Source organism: Calonectris borealis, chromosome 9, assembly GCF_964195595.1.
Source record: "Calonectris borealis chromosome 9, bCalBor7.hap1.2, whole genome shotgun sequence".
Lineage (NCBI taxonomy): Eukaryota > Metazoa > Chordata > Aves > Procellariiformes > Procellariidae > Calonectris > Calonectris borealis.
This window is the reverse complement of record NC_134320.1, coordinates 28307214-28326094: the sequence shown is the minus strand read 5'-3', so window position 1 is coordinate 28326094 and position 18881 is coordinate 28307214. Positions and strand designations below refer to the sequence as shown.

General features: G+C 43.6%; 1 protein-coding gene across 2 annotated transcripts in view; it reads right to left on the bottom strand.

Moving 5' to 3' along the window:
- VEPH1 (ventricular zone expressed PH domain containing 1) overlaps positions 1-18881 on the bottom strand; it is an 82113-nt gene that overhangs the window by 29106 nt on the left and 34126 nt on the right. For both annotated transcript variants that reach the window (XM_075157670.1, XM_075157671.1), the window contains exons 7-8: positions 14393-14602; positions 13100-13494 (exon numbers count right to left, since the gene is read on the bottom strand). In XM_075157670.1, the coding sequence (XP_075013771.1) occupies positions 13100-13494; positions 14393-14602 (605 nt within the window). The remainder of the gene's footprint in view (positions 1-13099; positions 13495-14392; positions 14603-18881) is intronic.

Below are 18881 nucleotides of genomic sequence, written 5' to 3'. Positions count from 1 at the left end.
AGGACAACTTTGAAGATATATCCTTTGCTCTGAGACAGTGATGGAAAGAGGAGCTGAAGTGGGGCCACTGCTCTTGGCTTCGCTGAACATACCAAAAAAAGAGGCACGCTCACTGGTGTTAGGAAATACGGCACTCTTTCCTCTTGTGTAGGCCTGAAAAAATGAATGTATTACAGGAGAATGTTGCCTTGAGGAAAGGAAGAATCCTCATGAAGTGGTGGCTTGATGCCAAGCATTGGGCATTTGTAGGCTGCTCTTTGAAGGCGACGATATTGATTTGTGCACATTGACTAAATCCTGTGGGATGTGGAAGTGCTGTTTGGGTCATGTCAATCGCCCAAGCACAAACATACTCCAAGATCTACAGTGGGACAATATTAGAAGCGTGCATATGACTGTAAGCTTTCAGCAGTAGAAAGCCAGGGCTTAAAGTTAAACCAACAAAGATGCAAATGCTGCTAAACTGAGATAACAGTTCTGAAAAGAAAACTAACTTAGCTGCAAATCACAGATACACCATGCCCATAAGAAACACACTCACCTTAGCAGGAAAAAGATGGGGCATAAAATCCTCTACTCTTGGATTAGTGGCTATGGGGAAAATTTGAGTTTAACCTATTTACCCAAACCTACTGGTTCATACCCAAACCTGCCAGTGTTCATGTTCAATATAAAGAAGGAGTTTGAGAAACTGAAGGGGTTAATTAGAGCGACCCTAAGTCCTGGGACATATTAAAGCACAAAACTAAATGATGTCTCCAAGGAGGCTGTTGACAGAATGCTCTTCCAACAGCATGGTCCAAACTAAAGACCCCTGGTTTATGCATCACGGATGACAACAAAACCTTAACTTCAATACACTCAACCAGAAGTAGAGGCTTGGCCTTGGTCCATGTGTGTGAAAAGTTTAATGCTTCATTATGGGAAATCCCTCCCAGCTAAAAATGACCTTAAACCACATACTGCCACTGTGAAAAGGAGCTGGCAGTCAATGCCTTCCCTCTTCAGTGAGTACGGTGGTTATTTTTTCAGTTACAAATGTATGAATTGACAAGAAACCTGAGAGGTATTTAAAGGCTGCAGGCAAACATTGGAGTGCATTAAACAACCGTGCGAAGCAGCAGAGTCCAGAGCTAGATTTCTTATCACTCACAGTAAGTCCACATCAAGCTGATTAAATCCCACCTGGGCAGCCTCCCACAGAAGTCATTGCAGCTGCGAGCAGAAGGCGGCAGAGCTCCAGGATACCAGCCCCTGGTTAGCAATTAAGAAAGGGTGCCCAGTGCTAGGTGGGATTGTGTTGGACGGGACTGTGAAGGAGGTTCCTACGTGCTGCAGAACAAAAAATTGCAAAGGATGTATAGCTGTCCTGGTTTTGGCTGGGATGGAGTTGATTTTCTTCCTATTAACTGGTATAGTGCTGTGTTTTGGATGTAGTGTGAGAATAATGTTGATGACACGCTGATGTTTTGGTTGTTGCTAGGTAGTGTTTACGCTAGTCAAGGACTTTTCATCTTCCCATGCCCTGCCAGATGTGCAGGGGGCTGGGAGGGAGTGTGGCCAGGGCGGCTGGCCCAGCTGGCCAATGGGCTATTCCATACCATATGACGTCATGCTCAGCATATAAGGCTGGGTGAAGAAGAAGGAGGGGGGGCGTTCGGAGTGATGGCGTGTGTCTTCCCAAGTAACCGTTACGCGTGATGGAGCCCTGCTTTCCTGGCGATGGCTGAACACCTGCCTGCCGATGGGAAGTGGTGAATGAATTCCTTGTTTTGCTTTGCTTGCATGCGCGGCTTTTGCTTTCCCTATTAAACTGTCTTTATCTCAACCCACGAGTTTTTCTCACTTTTACCCTTCTGATTCTCTCCCCCATCCCACCCGGCGGGGGGGGTGAGCGAGCGGCTGCGTGGTATTTGGCTGCTGCCAGGTTAAACCACGACAATAGCGAGACACAAAAACCTAACAAATTGCTTAGCAAGACATTGTGGATGACACTGAGAAAAATACTACGGCTGATAATACATGCCAAAATAAATGTCAGCTCAAGTGCTGGAGTCCACGCTGGCTGAGCAAAAAGTTAGTTTCTGGAAAAAAGCAGCATTCATTTGTCAATACCAACTGAAAAAAAACTCCTACTCAAACAATCTTCAAATCTTTGGTATGAGATGAGCGATTACTCATAGCTATTTCTGCTACTTTTCATATGCTGAATTAGGCAATGTCTGATAACAAGCCAAAGTTTACGATGTGTGTTTTTCAATGGTTTGCAATGAACTATCATTTTCAACATATAACAGCTGATCTCAGTTATCCCAAAGTCAGTGGAAAATGGTTTTCAAGTAGTAAACCCACTCTGATGAAGACTAAGATGACTCTGATCCATATCTAGCACTGTTACACTGTATTTCACTCAGGTGCAAACCAGCATGCCAGTACCATGGGAATTCATTTTTATGGTGATGGGAGACCTGTAAATAGATAGGCAAGGAAAAATGAGTTTCTTGTCATCATCTGGGCACATGAAGCTGCCCAGAATGAAGCTGGGCACATTTTCAGGAAAATGATGTGTCAGAAAAATATCTACGTTGTGCCATTTCATAAAATGTTTAAAATGGAAAAAAAATGATCATTTTAATTAATAGCATTGTCAAATACCGACCCACAGCATGTGAGATTGGCACACTGGATGTACACACACTGCAGAATAACCAGTGGCCCGTTGTGTCACTGACACAGAGACAGACCTCTAACTAAAAACACAAATTGTAATAGTCACATAGGTTGAGTCATAGTCTTCCAAAATGTGACAGCATCCACTGAAGGTGAAGGAGCGGAACCGAAAGCACTGCCTTCCTGCAGAACTGCCCGCTGGCGCACTTCCCACCCAGGAACGTACACTTCTGCTCACAAGTAACCAAGCGCTCAAGCGTCTGGCCAAGATTTTGAGAGATCTTTAACTACCACAGCTTTCTTTTTCTAGCATTATGAATAATAAAATAGGTTTAAACTTTTATTCAAATGAAGCCATGGCAGTAGAATTCTCTTGTACTACATCCCATATAAAAACATTGCAGATGTTGTAGATATTATTAACGGGTTATCAGAGTCTGTTGTGCTCAAAATATCCCCCCAAATGTCTGTATTATATATGGCAAGTGTTATCCTAACACCCAGCTGTTGTTAGACACTAACTTTTGTATGCTACATCTTCATTTTCAAGAAGCCAAACGAAAGCATTGAATGTTTCTAGAAGTGACAATATTATTCTTTACAAGTATTTCCCCACCCGTGTAGCAATTTCGATTCAGAGTCTATGCACTGTATCCCACTGTAGCAGAGTAATAACATTCACCATGGGTTTGGATATTTCTAGTATAATATTGCACTTTTATAATATCTATTCAAGGATCCCAAAGAACCATTATTTAAACCTCAAAATGTCCATCACAGTAGGTCAGTTTTGCTATACCTTGTGGATAAGTTATAAGTGTGGCAGGATCATTTAGGAGTGAAGCATGCATGCAACACATCCGTGTTCATACTTGTGCTCAGAGACACTCTAACTGAGAATGAAAAATGTCTTTTTAAAATCATTGTAGTATTTACGACTTGCACGTACTTATGTACTCAGTATGATATGCAGCTTAAGATGATACATTTTGGGCTTTCCTAAAACACACGTACACAAATTGGCTGAGCTTTAGGTAAGCTCTGTTGCCGACTTTTCCCAGTCCATCATTGCAATGCTATATAAAATACTATGAACCAAATATCAACCTTGTGTAATCCCACCTGATTTCAGAGGAGTTAAAGCAGAGATAATACAACATAGCAAGACCTATTCACAGCTGTGAGACTTGAAGGCAGTCATTTCCAGGGAAAACAACTCTCTGCATTTGTACCTGGTAACACACAGCAGCTGAGAAAGGGGAATCTGGTGAGTGAGCAGGGATCAGGTCTGGAGGTTTAGCTAGGAAAGGGGAGCATACAAAAATTTTTGCTAGGAAGAACAAAAATAAATCACTTGCAGGCTTGAGTCAGCAAAATATCTTTGAAGGTGAAAAGAAACCAGTCTCAGCCTATGAAGGTGGAGACAACTCAGTTCCCTGAATCTCTGTGTAATTCCCCACGTGGAAACTCGTAACCACTCACCCTGACTTCGCCTAGTAAGAAAAGACGAATTTAGCCCCGAAGAAACTTTCCGGATATCAGTAAGATACAACACACAGGAGATTCCTGTCAACAAAACCTACTTGCTCTGCCACAGCTCCCCCAGCACATGGCGCATCTTGGCGAACGCTGGTAATCCAATGTTGACTAAAGGTCCTTTTGATGTGCTTTAAAGCAATGAAGTCCAAATTATGGCAAAGATGGATCTGCAACTCTTTAAAATAATTGGTCAAAAGTATGTAAGGGAGAGAGGAAGGAAAAAATTAACTAATTTCCCTGAGGACATTAAGCCTATTACATTGGTCACATTTAAGCTACACATTTACAGACTCTAGAACCAGTTTTGTACTTAAAAACTACTGTTGCTTCTAAATGTGGAAAGCAAATTTGAAGCAGGGTGTTTACGCCAACGTCTCTTTCACTGAGTAACCTGTCCCATCTGACCTAAACTAGGAGTTATGGAAACACCATTTCAACCACTAGATCTGTGACTCTAATAGCACTTCTATACTGCACGGGCTCATAGAGGTTTTGACTGTGGAAAAAGAAAAAGAAAAGAAAAAACACCAGAGACAGACTTGTCTTATGACTATTTAAGACTGCTAGCTCTTGGAGCTGGACAATGGATACGATCATTTTGCTTGGGCCAGGAAAATCCCTTGTATGTGTCAACACGCCAAAAGATACTGCACGAGGAGGAAAGGGACAGGTCAGGGACAAGGTGATACGACACCAGGTATGTCTTCATTGTGGCATTGACTTAGCCCAGGCAGTCGTGGGTAAACGCATACACCGCCTTGGTCTGAACGCCAGTCACCCCCACAGCCGTGCTGCTGCTGTGTTACTTGCATGAAAAATGAGCTTCTCATGCACCCGTGAGCTGCTGCCGGCTGAGCCACGCTCTGACTTTCTCAGAGAAAATTATGGCACATTTTGTACGTTCTTGTCAGCATTCCCTTTGGTAACGGCAGAGAAACCAATTTCTCAGCACTTGGGATCTCAGCTTGTGCCCCCACATCCAGGTGGAAAAGTGGCCAGCCTGGATCTACCCCACCCTCAGGGAGAGGCCAGCGAGCTCTGGTGCAAAGCAGGTTTACTAGGTGAGAAGTCCGTGTATGTTGATGAGAGTTTTGTTTAGGCTACGCACCAGCTCAGTTAACTCAGCAAAGGAGAGACATTCATAGCGCTGCTTCATCTCAGCAGCAGCAAAGAAATAGCTACTGCTGCTGAGTACCTGGGGTAACGCACCAAACAGACAGAACAATGGCCTGTTTTATCCAGTTACTGTGAATTATCCCTATTGACGAGCACCTAAGAGCAAACCTAAGCCAAGGCATTTTAGAGCTCTGTGCACCCCTCCACTCAAGCAGCTCCTCATCTCGGCCTCCCCCGGGTATCGCACCCAGCTGCGCATCGCTGGCAGCAGCAGCTCCGACGCTGGGGCACATCTTCTCCATAAAGAAGGACGAGTTCTCCTCCTTCCTCCGCCTGGCTTTGGCTTGGAAGGAGAGTCCGAGTAACACAAGGAAAGGATTTTAAAACACGCAGAATATGTGAAAGGCAACGCAAGGCACAAAACAACCCCACACAGCCACCAAATGCCCCAGATGGCAGAGACTGGTCAAGATCCCAAGGAAACGCTCCTCCAGTCAAGAAATATTTTTCATCACATCTGTTGGCAAGTCTCAAACTTCTAGCAAGAGAATAAGCAACAACTTGTTTTTCCTACAGGAAACAAGAGAATATATGTTGCAATTTTAAAGTTCACTCCTAAGTGGTTGTGCCTGGGGAAAAATAACAAAATATAAACAGAAGAATGTCAGTAGAGTTGTTAATTGTTGTTTACTCCAGCTTAACATGCTGGGCTAAACCAGGAGGGACATAGGCAAGTAGGTACAGAGTCACTGGTTCTGGGAACAATTAATGCATTATTTGATTTATACTGGTAATCCTTTACTATTAAATAAAATCTGTTAATATGAGTAAAAGTATGCTCATAAATTTCCCAGATAGAATCAAACCCCCCCATAAACATGAAACCAGATAATAAGAAATGTATAGAACTTTTAAAATTTCAGTTTTAAGCCTTTTTCAGCTTCCTCAGTTTCCTTTTCCTGATGTCTTGAGTTTGGATTACAAATAAGTATGCAAACAATAAATACATTTCTAGGAGAACAGGGTAATTTTTAAAGCAATCAGCTTCAAGAAATGCTGATTTATATTTTTTTAACACTACTAGCTTTGCATGCATGCCACAACTCAGTCTAATAGATTTCACCTCCACTAAGTTACGCAAAAATTAATGGAGAAGGCATGACTATAATGGGGTCTGGACAGCCACTACAATGCACTCAGTACGCCGAGTCCAAATCTGAGTGGCAAAAGCCACATTTGAGAACATACACATTAGCTTAACTTTATAAACCCCTTTACCATCGGGGTAGTGAAAAGCCTGTGTCATTTCGGAAGGTACAACAGTAAAACATCTTGCCACATTGTCCCATCTTCAGAAGCAAAAGTGCATTTACCTTTCCGCTACCTATATCCATGACTGAAGTGCAAAGAGCCCATAAGGCGTGCGCAGGAAAGCGGGGTCCTGGGAAAACGTCCCGCTCCTGCCGCTGCCTGGCTCCTCTGCGTCCCAGCCGCGTCCCTCAGCCACTGCTGGCAGAGGGCTGCTGGCTCACCCTGCCTGCACAGCGGGCACAGGCGGCTCGGGAGGAACCGTTAGGTCCGTCCTGGTCCAACCCAGCAGCTCCGAAGTCAAAGTCCTCTGGTTTGGCTTTCCCCCCAGGAGAGCAGTAACACCACCCCACCGGGAATCTTCCAGCTACCAGGTAAAGCGCATCTGGAGACCAGCCTGTTTAAACTGATGCTTCCAGATGAGGCGTAAAGCACACATGATTTGCTATTATCACGTATGTGAGGGCAGCAAGTTATGAGCGTGTTCATGTTCTCATTACGCTCCCCGTTGCGCTGGGATATCTCCATGGCCTGATGAAGCAGATCACAGCGAGCGCGATGGCCATCCTGTAAGTTAGCACTTCCATTCTCACCGCCAGCCCTCACATTTGGGATGCATTTGAAATACCAGTCCTGTAGAATAAAATGCCAACTCATATTTTTTTTGGCCTAGCAGCAGCAGAGTTCATCTCTGGAAACGCTGGCCTGAGCCTATGCAACTTTGTGGTCCCACTGAAGGAGCAGAGGTCCATCTGTTCCAAATCAACGTTTGGCTTATGGAATGCTGGAATTTATCAGACCGGTGCAGGGGTGAGCACTGCAGGGGAGCAATGAGCTTTTCCATCTACACCGTCATATGGTACCGATTATCTCTCAGTACAGCATAAAACATAATAACAACCAGATTTAGGGCCAGCGTACTGCAACCTGTTTCCCCTGCCGCCTCTTCCTCTTTCAGCATTCTGTCATTAATCCCACAAAATGTTTGCTGTTTGTATTTCCTCCTGTAGGGCACCGAGGAGCTAGGACTGACTTACTACTATAAAATGTTTATAATATTTTTCATTGGATGGCATTGCATTTTGAATGTGGCTTCAGTGACCAAGGACTGAATGATGCACTAGATCTCCCTGGGCTCTATCCTTTTAAAAAGGAGGCTAGGCAGGCTGGAGATGGGCAGATCCTTCAGCATCCTCTACACACATAGATTATCAAATGCTTTCTTTCCAACAGCTCACTTGACACTCAGTGCTCCGAGCTGTAGGCATTAATGGTGGCATTTTTATCCCAATTATCTAAAGAGCAAGTAGAACTAGAAAAAACTAGAAAACAAGGACCTGCCCTCAAGTTATAACCAAATCCAGCAGCTGTACAGGCTTGTGTCTGGGAACCATCTGACACCAGCCCCTCCCAGAGGCAGGATACACGTGGCCATGCATTGGATCCACCATCCCTACACATCTGGGAAACAAGAATAATAAGTAAAAGATCTTCCAACATGCAGGGTTCAAGGTGAGACCCAGCAAGCCTAGAGCAGGTGGAGCCGGCCAGCTGCTCAAGAGCCCTGTGCTGCATGCAGGAGCAATTGGGGCTACACCAGGTCTCAGCTGGATGTTGTGGCACTCTCGAAGCCAACTCCAGCAGGTCATAACACCAATAATGCCTAATACAGGAAGGCCATCTTCCACCTAAGCCTTTCAAAGCAACCTGCTCAAACCATTGCCAGCCCTATCTCCCCAGAAGGGTACATGAGACCTAGAAGAGCAGAAAGGCTGAAGGACTTTCAGAGAACACCTGCTGCAGCCAGTGGAGAAACTGCAAACGCAACGCGGGGATCTTGAACATGGGCTCTTGTTCCTAATCACTGGGACCCCAGCCACACCGAGGCAGTGGAAATCCTGCCCAGCGTACACTGAAAAGCACTAACCAAGCTCGGGAGCATTCAGGAAATTATAGATGCACAAGTCTGGGCCACTGTCTTCTGCAAGATCCTGGAGGTACCTATAAGATATAACATCACAAACCATCTGGAAAACTACTTTGCTCAGCTCCATGAAAGCTAAAGCACCTGACAAATACGGTGGCTTTTTTTTCTAAGGAAAAGATCCACAGGATTAAGAGGATTAAAGTGATGAACATGACATAAAAGAATACCTCAAATTGCTTAAGGTATGGCAAAGATGTGAATCTGGGCAAAGTGGTTCAAACTAAGCAGGAACTAACCATTGGCCTCAAACTGAAACAAGCTAAAATAAATGGATTTTTGTGGTTTCAGATGCCTTCTTTCTGCCCCAGTTTAAATCCCTTCTCTGACTGCAGTGTTGGTTCCAAAAGATTCACTTACGCACATACACACATGCATCTGGTAAGCTGTTGTAGCTTGTCTGTTCTTCAAAACACCCTCAACTTGACCATTTTCTTAGTATAAGACATTCTGGCCAACAGCCCAGTCTTAACCCTGCTTCTGCTGTAGGATCATCACCCAATTCACAACGCTCCTCTGCCTGAAGCACATGCAGCCAAAAATAGTAAATACTAAATGAGGTAACATTGCTGAGGACATGTCAATTTTTCAATGTGTATAGGAGGCATCTTCAAACTATCACAGAGAGATCATGGATCCACCCTTACAGCTCTTAACCTGTATCCCTTCACAGCTGTAAAATCTAACACTTAAGTTAATATTACATAAATTTTGACATATAGTATAATTCAAATGAGCTTATAAATCAACAAGGAGACTGAAAAAACACACCCTGTAAAGCAACAATATTTTGTGAGGGCTAAGACCTACACAGCAAATGTCTGACTCAATAGCAAAAAAGAAAATTTGCAAATCTCAGACAACGTTACAGAGCAGAAGATGCAATCAAAGACTTGCAGGGCACCTGGAGTGGTCGTCGGATCTGCCCCCTTACCCACACTCACAGTCAAGAGTGCCTATGACATTGGGAGTTGTAGTAGCAGCTGATGGTGTAAGGCAAGCTTCAGAAGAAATAAAATCTTATATTAAATCAACTGATGTATGTGGAAAAAACAGAAATATTTTAGAGAGCACCAATCCTTCTTCAGATCTGTCAAACCTCACAGCCTTGCCTTGGCCAGCTTTCCAGATTTCTTTAACGTACTTTTAACCTCCACAACCTCCTCTGCCAGCGCAAGCTAGAGAGCTTTTTCTACTGTTTAAGCTGAATCTTTTTTATTGGTATTTAAGCTCATTATTTCTTGCCTTGTCCAGCATGGGCTGTTCCCTTAACTGTCTTGCACATAGCTGAAAACTGCTATCAAGTCCTCCTTCAGTTTTCTCCTACTTTGGTTAAGAAACAAAATTTTCTCATTTTTCATCCTTTCGAGAGATGTTGGAATGGTGATTCTGATTCGAGTCAGAAAATCCCACCAGTACCTTATCCTGGTATCACTAGCTCACAAAGGGCAAGTAAAAGAGCCATAAGCGAGGAGGGAAAGAACAGAACAAGCACACAGCAGTAATTTCCCTCCTGCTCTCCTGGTACCTCCAGCTGTGGCTCCGGCGTTTCCAGCGTCAGGGGTGGTATTATTTTGATAACCCTTCAATGGCTCTAGTCCATGAATTTACCTAATCACTTTTGAAACCAGGTATCCTTTCAGCATACTTAATGTACTGTAGCAATCAGTTCTGCCATTTAATTATGTGTATTTAATTATGTGTATCTAATTATGCGTTAAGAGGTGCCTATTTTGTGTATTCTGAATTTGCTTCCTGACAACTTCATTACGTGTTCTCTAGTACTTGTATTAGGACAGACAGTGAGCCACCACTCCCAATTAATCTTCTCCGTCATTCATAATATTGCAAATCTCTATCAGCTCTCTCTTTTCTGCACTGTGGAGTCCCAGTCCACTTTTCTTCATACAGAGGTCTCTGATTATCCTCGTACTCCTGCTACAGGTCTACTTTGTCCTTCAGGATTCAGGCTCCAATTAATGCAGACAATGACAATGATTTCATCATGAGGTATCTATTTTTCCTAATAATCCTTCTCTTGTCCGTTTGTTTTTTTGTTAGCTGCTGAGCACTGAACTGAATGTCCTCTCTCTTTGTGCAAGGCAGTGACTCCGTATTGGGAAAACCTCAGCAGCTTCCTGCTTTCATTCCTACTGCTTCGGTATTAGGGCCCCCAGATCTGGCAGGGACGTGCACGCTAACTCTGGATGAATCCAAAGGCACGCAAGCTTCTTCAGCCCTCGCCATCCCCTTTCGGGGATGCCACCCTCTCCGTTTTAAGCAATAAGGAATTCACCACGTTCACAGTCTGCCCAAAGGTTAGACATCATCGTCATTAGAAATGCAAGCAGGGGGTTGAATTCTGCTTAGGGAAGTGAACAGAATTTGACCCATCATTACTTAGAAATTCTTAGAACTGACATTAACGCTCTGTTGACCTGTGTGTGAGCTGCCACTTGAAAGCCCGGGAAAGGCGTGACTTTAACGAAAAGGTATGTGGGGAAACTTGTGCTCTCCGTTATTAGCACACTGCAGTGCTATTTTCTTGCAACACATTTTGCCACTATTTCCTTCAAGTACTCTGGGAGATTGCTCTGTAGTGCCTATCTTCTCATTTTTTCCCTGTTTTACATATTAAATTTCCAGTTCAACAAACTCCTACATAACCATCATAAAATTAGCCAACTATGTATATTAATATTTTCTAACATTTTCTTACGATTTTCTAAACATCTTATTTGAAAAGTAAACCAGATACATTTGAATGGGCCTTTATAGTGTGCAGGAGTCACCGAAGTCCAGTAACTGCAAGGTTTTTGATGGAGTGGTTTATGTAACATCTGAAATATTAACAAAGCTGTCCCCCGCGTAATAAGCCAGACTGCATTTCTTCAACATATTTAGAATGAGTCACATAAATCTCCTGTTCTGCACATGTGTCCCTGCTCAAAGAATTTCCCTAAGAATGCTAGTTGAGGATTTTCAGGAAATTACAATAGTTTGAATGAATTTAGAAATAGTCACATGCTTCGAACATATCATAATAGGTACTTCAGAAAGGAATCTGAGCAATACATTTAAAAATATTCAATGTATTGTATTTGATTAATGCAAGATCATAGCATTCAGCACTTCAAAAGCCAGATTGTTCACTCTCATGTTTCCACTGTAATTTTATGAAACAAAAGTTTTATCGTTAATTCTACCAAATAATTATTTCAAATAGTAAACCTAGAATTTAAGATATTTAGGAAATTCTTCAGAAACATAAGTTTTAAAATATATATATAGTTATATCCTTTTTATGAGTGGAAACTGCTTTTCAATTTCTTGACCACTGAAAAAGTAAACAAACAAATACTTTATCAACAAAAGTTGCTATTCGATGGACCTGAAGTTACGTAGTATTAGAAGATGACGTTTCAAGTGATTACAAATCAATCTAATTTATTGAGTCAGCTACTCTTTGGAATCAGCATGGCCCATTGAAGGGTTGGGTGTAAATAGCTCACGACCACCAGCAAGTGGTTAAATGCACACAAATTCACGTTAAAGCGACTGCTGCTCTGTATACGCAAGAGGCTCACAACCCAACCTAAAGAATTTACTTCAGAGAGGAGTATCAAAGACCCATCTTGCAGTGCATCGCCCGCCTCCCCCACAGTCTCACAAAACCAGCGCTCTCGCACTTGAAAACAAATACCCACCCTTGATGAAAGCAGAAAACATTAAACAACCCCAGGGAAGTGGTGCGATAGGATCCAACCCAACCCGAAGCACTGGGGATCTCATTCTGTTGCGCCTTCAAGGAGCTTTGTGTCTGGACTGGAATGTGCTGACCTGAGGGTCCTGACCTGCTCCATTTCTGGTGTATCTTGTAAGTCAACTAATTTAATAATATCACGATAATGAGGAAGGAGACACGGATCTGCTTTAGACCAACCCAGCAGGCCAAGAAGGAGGCTTAAGTATTAGCACGTGCTTACCCATACGCCCGCGTGGCCGAGTCCAACCCACGGCACGTGCACGCTGTGGCACGCAATGCTCCACGACTGTTAACACAGCTCCGTAAGTTACAGCCCGGAGCTGGGTGACATTCCCCTTGCCCGCCTGCCCTGCAGACAGGTATTGCCAGCCCTCGCCGACAGCCACGGCTCTTCAGCTCAGTGTGACAGGTCCTGCCCTTTTGCAGAGAGCTCGGGGCTTGTTCCCTACGACAGCCAAAAGGCAATCCTCACATTAACCCTCATGGGAGTCTGGGATAGGCAAGGGCTGCACTATATCCCTGAAGGAAAAGAACAGCAGTCCTGGAAGATTTCAAAACACTGCAATTTGTGAATGACATTGTTTTATAAAACTAATGTTCCTCCCCATCCTCGAGCTCTGCGCTAGAGGATCTTTGCTACCCATTTCCTTGACCCCTGAGAGGACTTTCAGTGTAGCGTTAAAGTTCTCGTGATCGGAAAGGCTCAGACCTCTTACCTTCAATAACACACCGATCGGGGATAGGAATTTTCCTCCCCATCTCTGAGACATATGCTTTCACTTTACCCAGGTTTTCCTTCAAGTGCAAGTAGAGCTTGTCCTCGTATTCCACGGGGCTGGTCACTGTCTCTGCGCTTCCTTCGAGGGCCTGTTCTTTAGCAGATTCTGGCAAATTTGCTGATTCTGTGTAATCGATACTTTGGTGTGAAACCAAAGAATTTCCCAGTTGCATTGCTTCAGTATCAACACTAAAAGGCAATTTGTCATTTTCTTGGCTAATGTAGATCTCGGTGAAGGAGATACCAGCAGTTATCTCCCCGTTCTCCTCGTCCTGTCCACTCTCTGAGTTTACCCCCTTCATGCGGACTGCATGCAAAGCGAGGCTTTTGGACCTGGAAGGTGATTAAGGAAAGGAAAAATGTTTTGGAATAGAGGTAAGACACAAAAATCACCCGAAGACATGCTCTTCCGAGTTACCTCTGTGCAGCTGGTTCAGAGAGCTGAGCGTGGGGCTCACGTAGCCAGAGGCAAGTATCTTCTGGTAAATATGCATTTCAAAAGCAAAACTCAAGCCACAGCTTTAATAAGCAAATGAAACTAAATAATATCCATATATCACAACATCTGCATGCCATGGAGGGAGCTAGTCAGCCTATCTGCAAGAAACTTATAACCCCAGGACTGGAGTATATGCTTTATTGATCACATCATAAAAATGCCATCCAGCAGCCATTTAACTGAACCAAGATTCAGCCTCCAGTCCTTCATTGCCCCGTACCTATGTGCTGAGGATGAAGTTAAGCCTCCGTAAGAGTAAGAAGGGTAGAAGTGAAGTGACTGAAAGGGCAAATACTGGAGCAGGAAGAGAAAACCTCTGCTGTGAAGCTGCGGTGCCCAGGCAGCCTAAGGACAGCGCGGGTGCACGTTGCGGAGCCCTTATCTCACCCAGGGTCCCGGGAGAGTCGCCCTCATCTCACACAGCGCACGGGCAAAATTTGATTCAAACATTTGATACCTATCGTTAGCAGTGATACCCAAGAAAGGTCTCTGTATCTTCCCTTCTAGTAATATCTGTATGCAAATATTTTCCTATCCCTTGTGCTGTTTTAGGGCACAGGAGAGATTAAATAAACAATTTAGAAAGATTTTATCCAGCCTTTGAATTCATGGATATGAGACTTGGTTAAAATTAGGTATCATGCAAGCGGACCAAATTCTCAATGTTTGGATAACATTTTATTACAAAACTGATATTCATGAAAACCACTCACACATTTTACAGAGCCATACCTGTTAAATCTCATATCCTTCCTTTCTTCTTTAGAAACCTGGCCTAAGCTGTATCTCCGCACTGAGCCAGGAGTACTGTTGTCGACATTTATTTTCTCTTCAAAAGCCTGTATTTTAACTTGAAGCTTTTCATCTTCTTCATTTCCATTCATAACAGATTTTAAATCATCCAGTGGTACAGGAGATTCTGTTTCAGTATCATTTTCCATCCTAAGGAAGTAGAAAGCAGAGATTTAACTCTGGCACACTGTGTTCATAGTGATGCTGATGCTGCATTTCTGCCTGTGACCTGTGTTATGTATCTGGTAAAATAATCATGTTTCAGCAGAGGTTCTCTTAGAGGCTGATTAATCATTTTCAGAAACATCTTCTAGATCAATATCTCTGTCAGATGGATCAGAAACATTGAACATCTCTGACCACACTGGATTGGAAACTGCATGTGCTATATCTGCATAAGCAAAACCCAACTCTTTCCCACAGCAAAAAGTTTTTCAACTGAACTTAAACCATTCTCTCAAGCTTGCTAAACAGTGACTTATTACATTTTCATAAACCAAAAGTCAAGCTAATTGCAGAGTTTATAGAAGTCTGTGGTTTTAAAGGTTTTACGAAAGTACATGCAGTTCCTACCGAATTATTGTACTCCGAGTACGAAAAATATCTATTAAAACACTGCACATGGACAGAAACAGGCTCAGGAAAAGTTCTAAGCAATGTGACTGAAGTTCAGCAAAAGAGAAAGAGAAAATGAAAAGTTAAAATGAACTTGTAGGACTGCAGGACAAGCTGTTTTATTTTAAATTTGATCATTATGTTAGTCTTAGAATATGTAACCTTTTAATGCAAAATTTGAAGATAACTTTAAAGTAAATTGAAGGGAAGCTGTTAATCTTAAAGGACAAAAAGAAATCTGCTGTCAAATATACTGCTGGTAAAAATCTGCTTTCTGGCAATTAAAATATCCTCTGACCAGTGAAAAACGTTGTCTTCACTGGGGGCCCAGCAGTGCTGCCGCAGGGACAGCAATCGCTACCAGCCAAAGCCCCAGGGCACAGCAGAAGGGTCCCAGGATGAAAGGTCCACCACCCCAACCCGGGGCAAGGGGAGGCACGCCGATGTCACACCCTACTCCAAGCGCAGCCGTTTCCGTGCCCAAAACCAGTTTTTTCCCTAGATGAAGGTTTTCAGTCTGAGTGCTGGATTCCCCAAAACAGGGCTTCTGAAAACAGAGTTTGCTGGGTTCCTACACAGCTCACAGCCCGCGGTGAGACTCAGCTCCTCCGAATATTGGGCCATTCGCCGGAAACCTAAACCTTGGCTATCCGCACTCTCCCTTGAAGATGTGCTTGGCCTTTAGGCAGCAGCAGGACTGAATTTCCCAGGGGACCAACAGCACACAGTGGCAAAAGCACTGTTGCTCCTTTCCCTCTTCTTCAGGGAGGTGCCTTCTGCTGGGGATTTGTATGTTCTGATCTTACTCCTGCAACCGTGGAGTAACGGGACCAAAAAATCATGAAGGCAGTACAAAAACAATCAGAAATCTCTTAGAGAATTAAGGGGTATTTGACAGTATTTAGTTCTTAAACTCTACCCACAGCTCTAAAACAAGCTCGTTTTGCTTCTGACCATTTCTTTGGGTTTTTTTTTCCTGATGAGCAAACATCTGAGCAGCTAAATCTGTAAAATATGGATATGGAAAGCCACAAATGAGAATTTTAACATAGCACTTCCAAAGCAGCAGAGTCTCAAGAAGTCATGCTCACAGTCGGGAAGCCTATTAAAACCTCCAAAATACTGCAAATTACCAATTGTGGAAACAAAGCATGTTTAAAAAAAACAACCACGAATACTGCATCACAAAATGCACTTTTTCATTTGTTTTGATAAAGGCAGTTCAGGATATTTCTCAGGGGAGTTGGCAAGTTTTGTCTTGTTTTGTTTTTAATTTAGGCAAGATCTCGTATTAACAATGCAGAACACTTTGAAAAAAATTATTCTTCTGTAATAAAGAACCTTGGCATGACCTTTGCTAACAAATCTTTCTGGAGATGTGGGACAAGATTTAATTTATTAGGAAGCTGTCACTCCAACATAACTCTTAACACTGCTCCCATTGTGGGAACTAACCACCAAGAAAAACGTCTGTTACATACGTATATACATATAAAGCCCTCTGGCTACAGAGAGGGGATTGATGGACTGATGGGGTTTATGAATGACAGACCCAAACCAGCAAGCCTTGATGATGTTCGGAAATAAAACGGCCTTTTATAAGAGCACCTTTTTGTCCAGCACTCTCCCATCGAGCTCTGATGGCTTTGTGAAGGAAATACAAGAAAATGCTTCTCCTAAAGAAACACATTCATGAATCCTATTTGCCATACGTAAAGCAGCAGTAAGTTAGCGCATACAGGGCTCATCGCTGCCTGGTGCTCCTCAAACCACCTCCTCCGTTTTGACCCTCGTGGTGCCCAGGATTTCAGAGCAACTGCAGGCGCTGCGGGAGGGAGGCGGAGCACGCGGGGGACCACTTGCTCTCACGTGTACCCGCTTTGTGCTCGCATCGGTTCCCGTGAAGCCAAAAGCACATACCCTACGCGAAACGTTCAATGAAGCCTCCTCCCCACGCCCAACGGGATGCCTGGCAGGCCTTCCTGCTGGCCTCCCCTTCCAGCAACAGTAAAATAAACTATTGTTTGAAATCTTGGCAAGAGACATTCGGTACATTGCTGAGGTTGCTGGAGCAGGATCAGCTTACACCAAAGCTCAGGCTGTTTTCGAGAGGAAAAGGATGCACAGACCTATCGAAAAATCATAAGGACCTGGCTTGCAAAGATAGTGCTATGCTACTCATCGTTTCAGTGCTGTTAAATTCTCTGTAGAAAGAGATCTAAATATACAGGTCAGCAAGTCAAGAGTGATACATTAATCGGAAGAACATTTCTCCAGACCACCAGCACCATTATCAACATCACCAGTCAGGTGCTTAAAATGGGAAAAAGAGCATACACAAATAGAAGTTGCTAAAGATACACTCAAGGTGGGATTGCTTCCAGGGCTTCAACTCTGTGTGGACGGAGGCAACGCAAATGGATCAAGTGCGGGTCCTTGTGGTTCGTCAATGTACAGACATAATCACCTCCTCAAATACGACGGAAGCGCAGATTTGAGGAAGGCAAGTGGTGTATGGCAGTAGCGATCTCAAAACCTCCGGCTCACAATTGGGAAGCCCATCAAGAGCTTCCAAACATTGTTACGGAAACACCATCAGTTGGAGAACGTTCAAGGCTGAGGTGCCACAGGGAGCTGGAGGCTGCATCCTCCGGCACTTCACCCGCAGCGCCGCTCGCAGCCTCTGCGCTCGAGGTACTAATGGGGGAGGCCAGGACGTTTGACAGCTGATGCTGGCGGACACAGGCAGCAGGCAGTGGCGTGCACTGCCGGGCCTGCCTGCGGGGCCGCTGCTCCCGGGGCCGGGCAGGACGCAGAGTGGCGAGGGTGCACGCTTCATGCAGACAGGCTTCTTGGTACCTGCACCGAATTAAATCACACCATAGTCCCTTACCAACATAGGAAAGTCTTAGATGCTATTACGGCGCTCTTCACCACTACAAATGTTGATTTAAAGAAGGACAAATACGGTAGAAAATGAAAGGCAAATGAATGGTAAATGAATGCTCAATGATGCCATGTGCTAGACCTATCCTCTCCTTTAAGGAGAAAAGATAATTTCATCCAGCCACGACACTAAAATGAGTAGCACTGGTATAGCCTGTTACGCTCAGTTCTTACCCAGAATGAGGGCTTGGAAGCGCCATTAAATTTTCTTTCTTTCTTTCCTTTCTTGCCTTCTTTTAATTGACCATGCTATACTTCTAGGTTGGATCAGTCCATTCAAACTCAGTATGTGTTCTTAAAAAGCACCCCTGAGACTGAATAACTTGCAATTTTGTGACAGTAAGGGGCAACAGAGCATCACATGGTTTTAATTCTACTCTCCACTAACTGCATGTAAAATTCCCTGTGTCAAACAACTCCAAGCCAGCCATCGCTCTGAAGAAATCAGTTTCTTCTTATGTAAACACACGATTCTGGAAGGAATGGTTATAATCCAGCCACACATTTTAAAATCCTGTTTTCCTTTCACAGCATAAGTACTCTGGATTGCTGCTCTTTAAAAAACACTGCAGTTCAGTAACTGCAGCAGCTCTGGAGCTAGGAGGGTATTTCCATTTTGACATCTGGACTGGTCCCACTTAGGCTAGGTACAAGTCAGAAAAAATTCCACTTATATCACTGGAGAACTCTCATTTTAGCCTTAACCACTGCTTCATACTTGTTCTTGTCCTATCTAGCTGATATTATGTTTGATTCACGCCTGAAACGTTAACCCAAAGAATACCTAAAAATTGTAATTGTGAAAAACCAGTGTTTCACTCCGATGTCTCAAAGCCACGTTGAGATAATGAGACGATGGCAGCTGGAA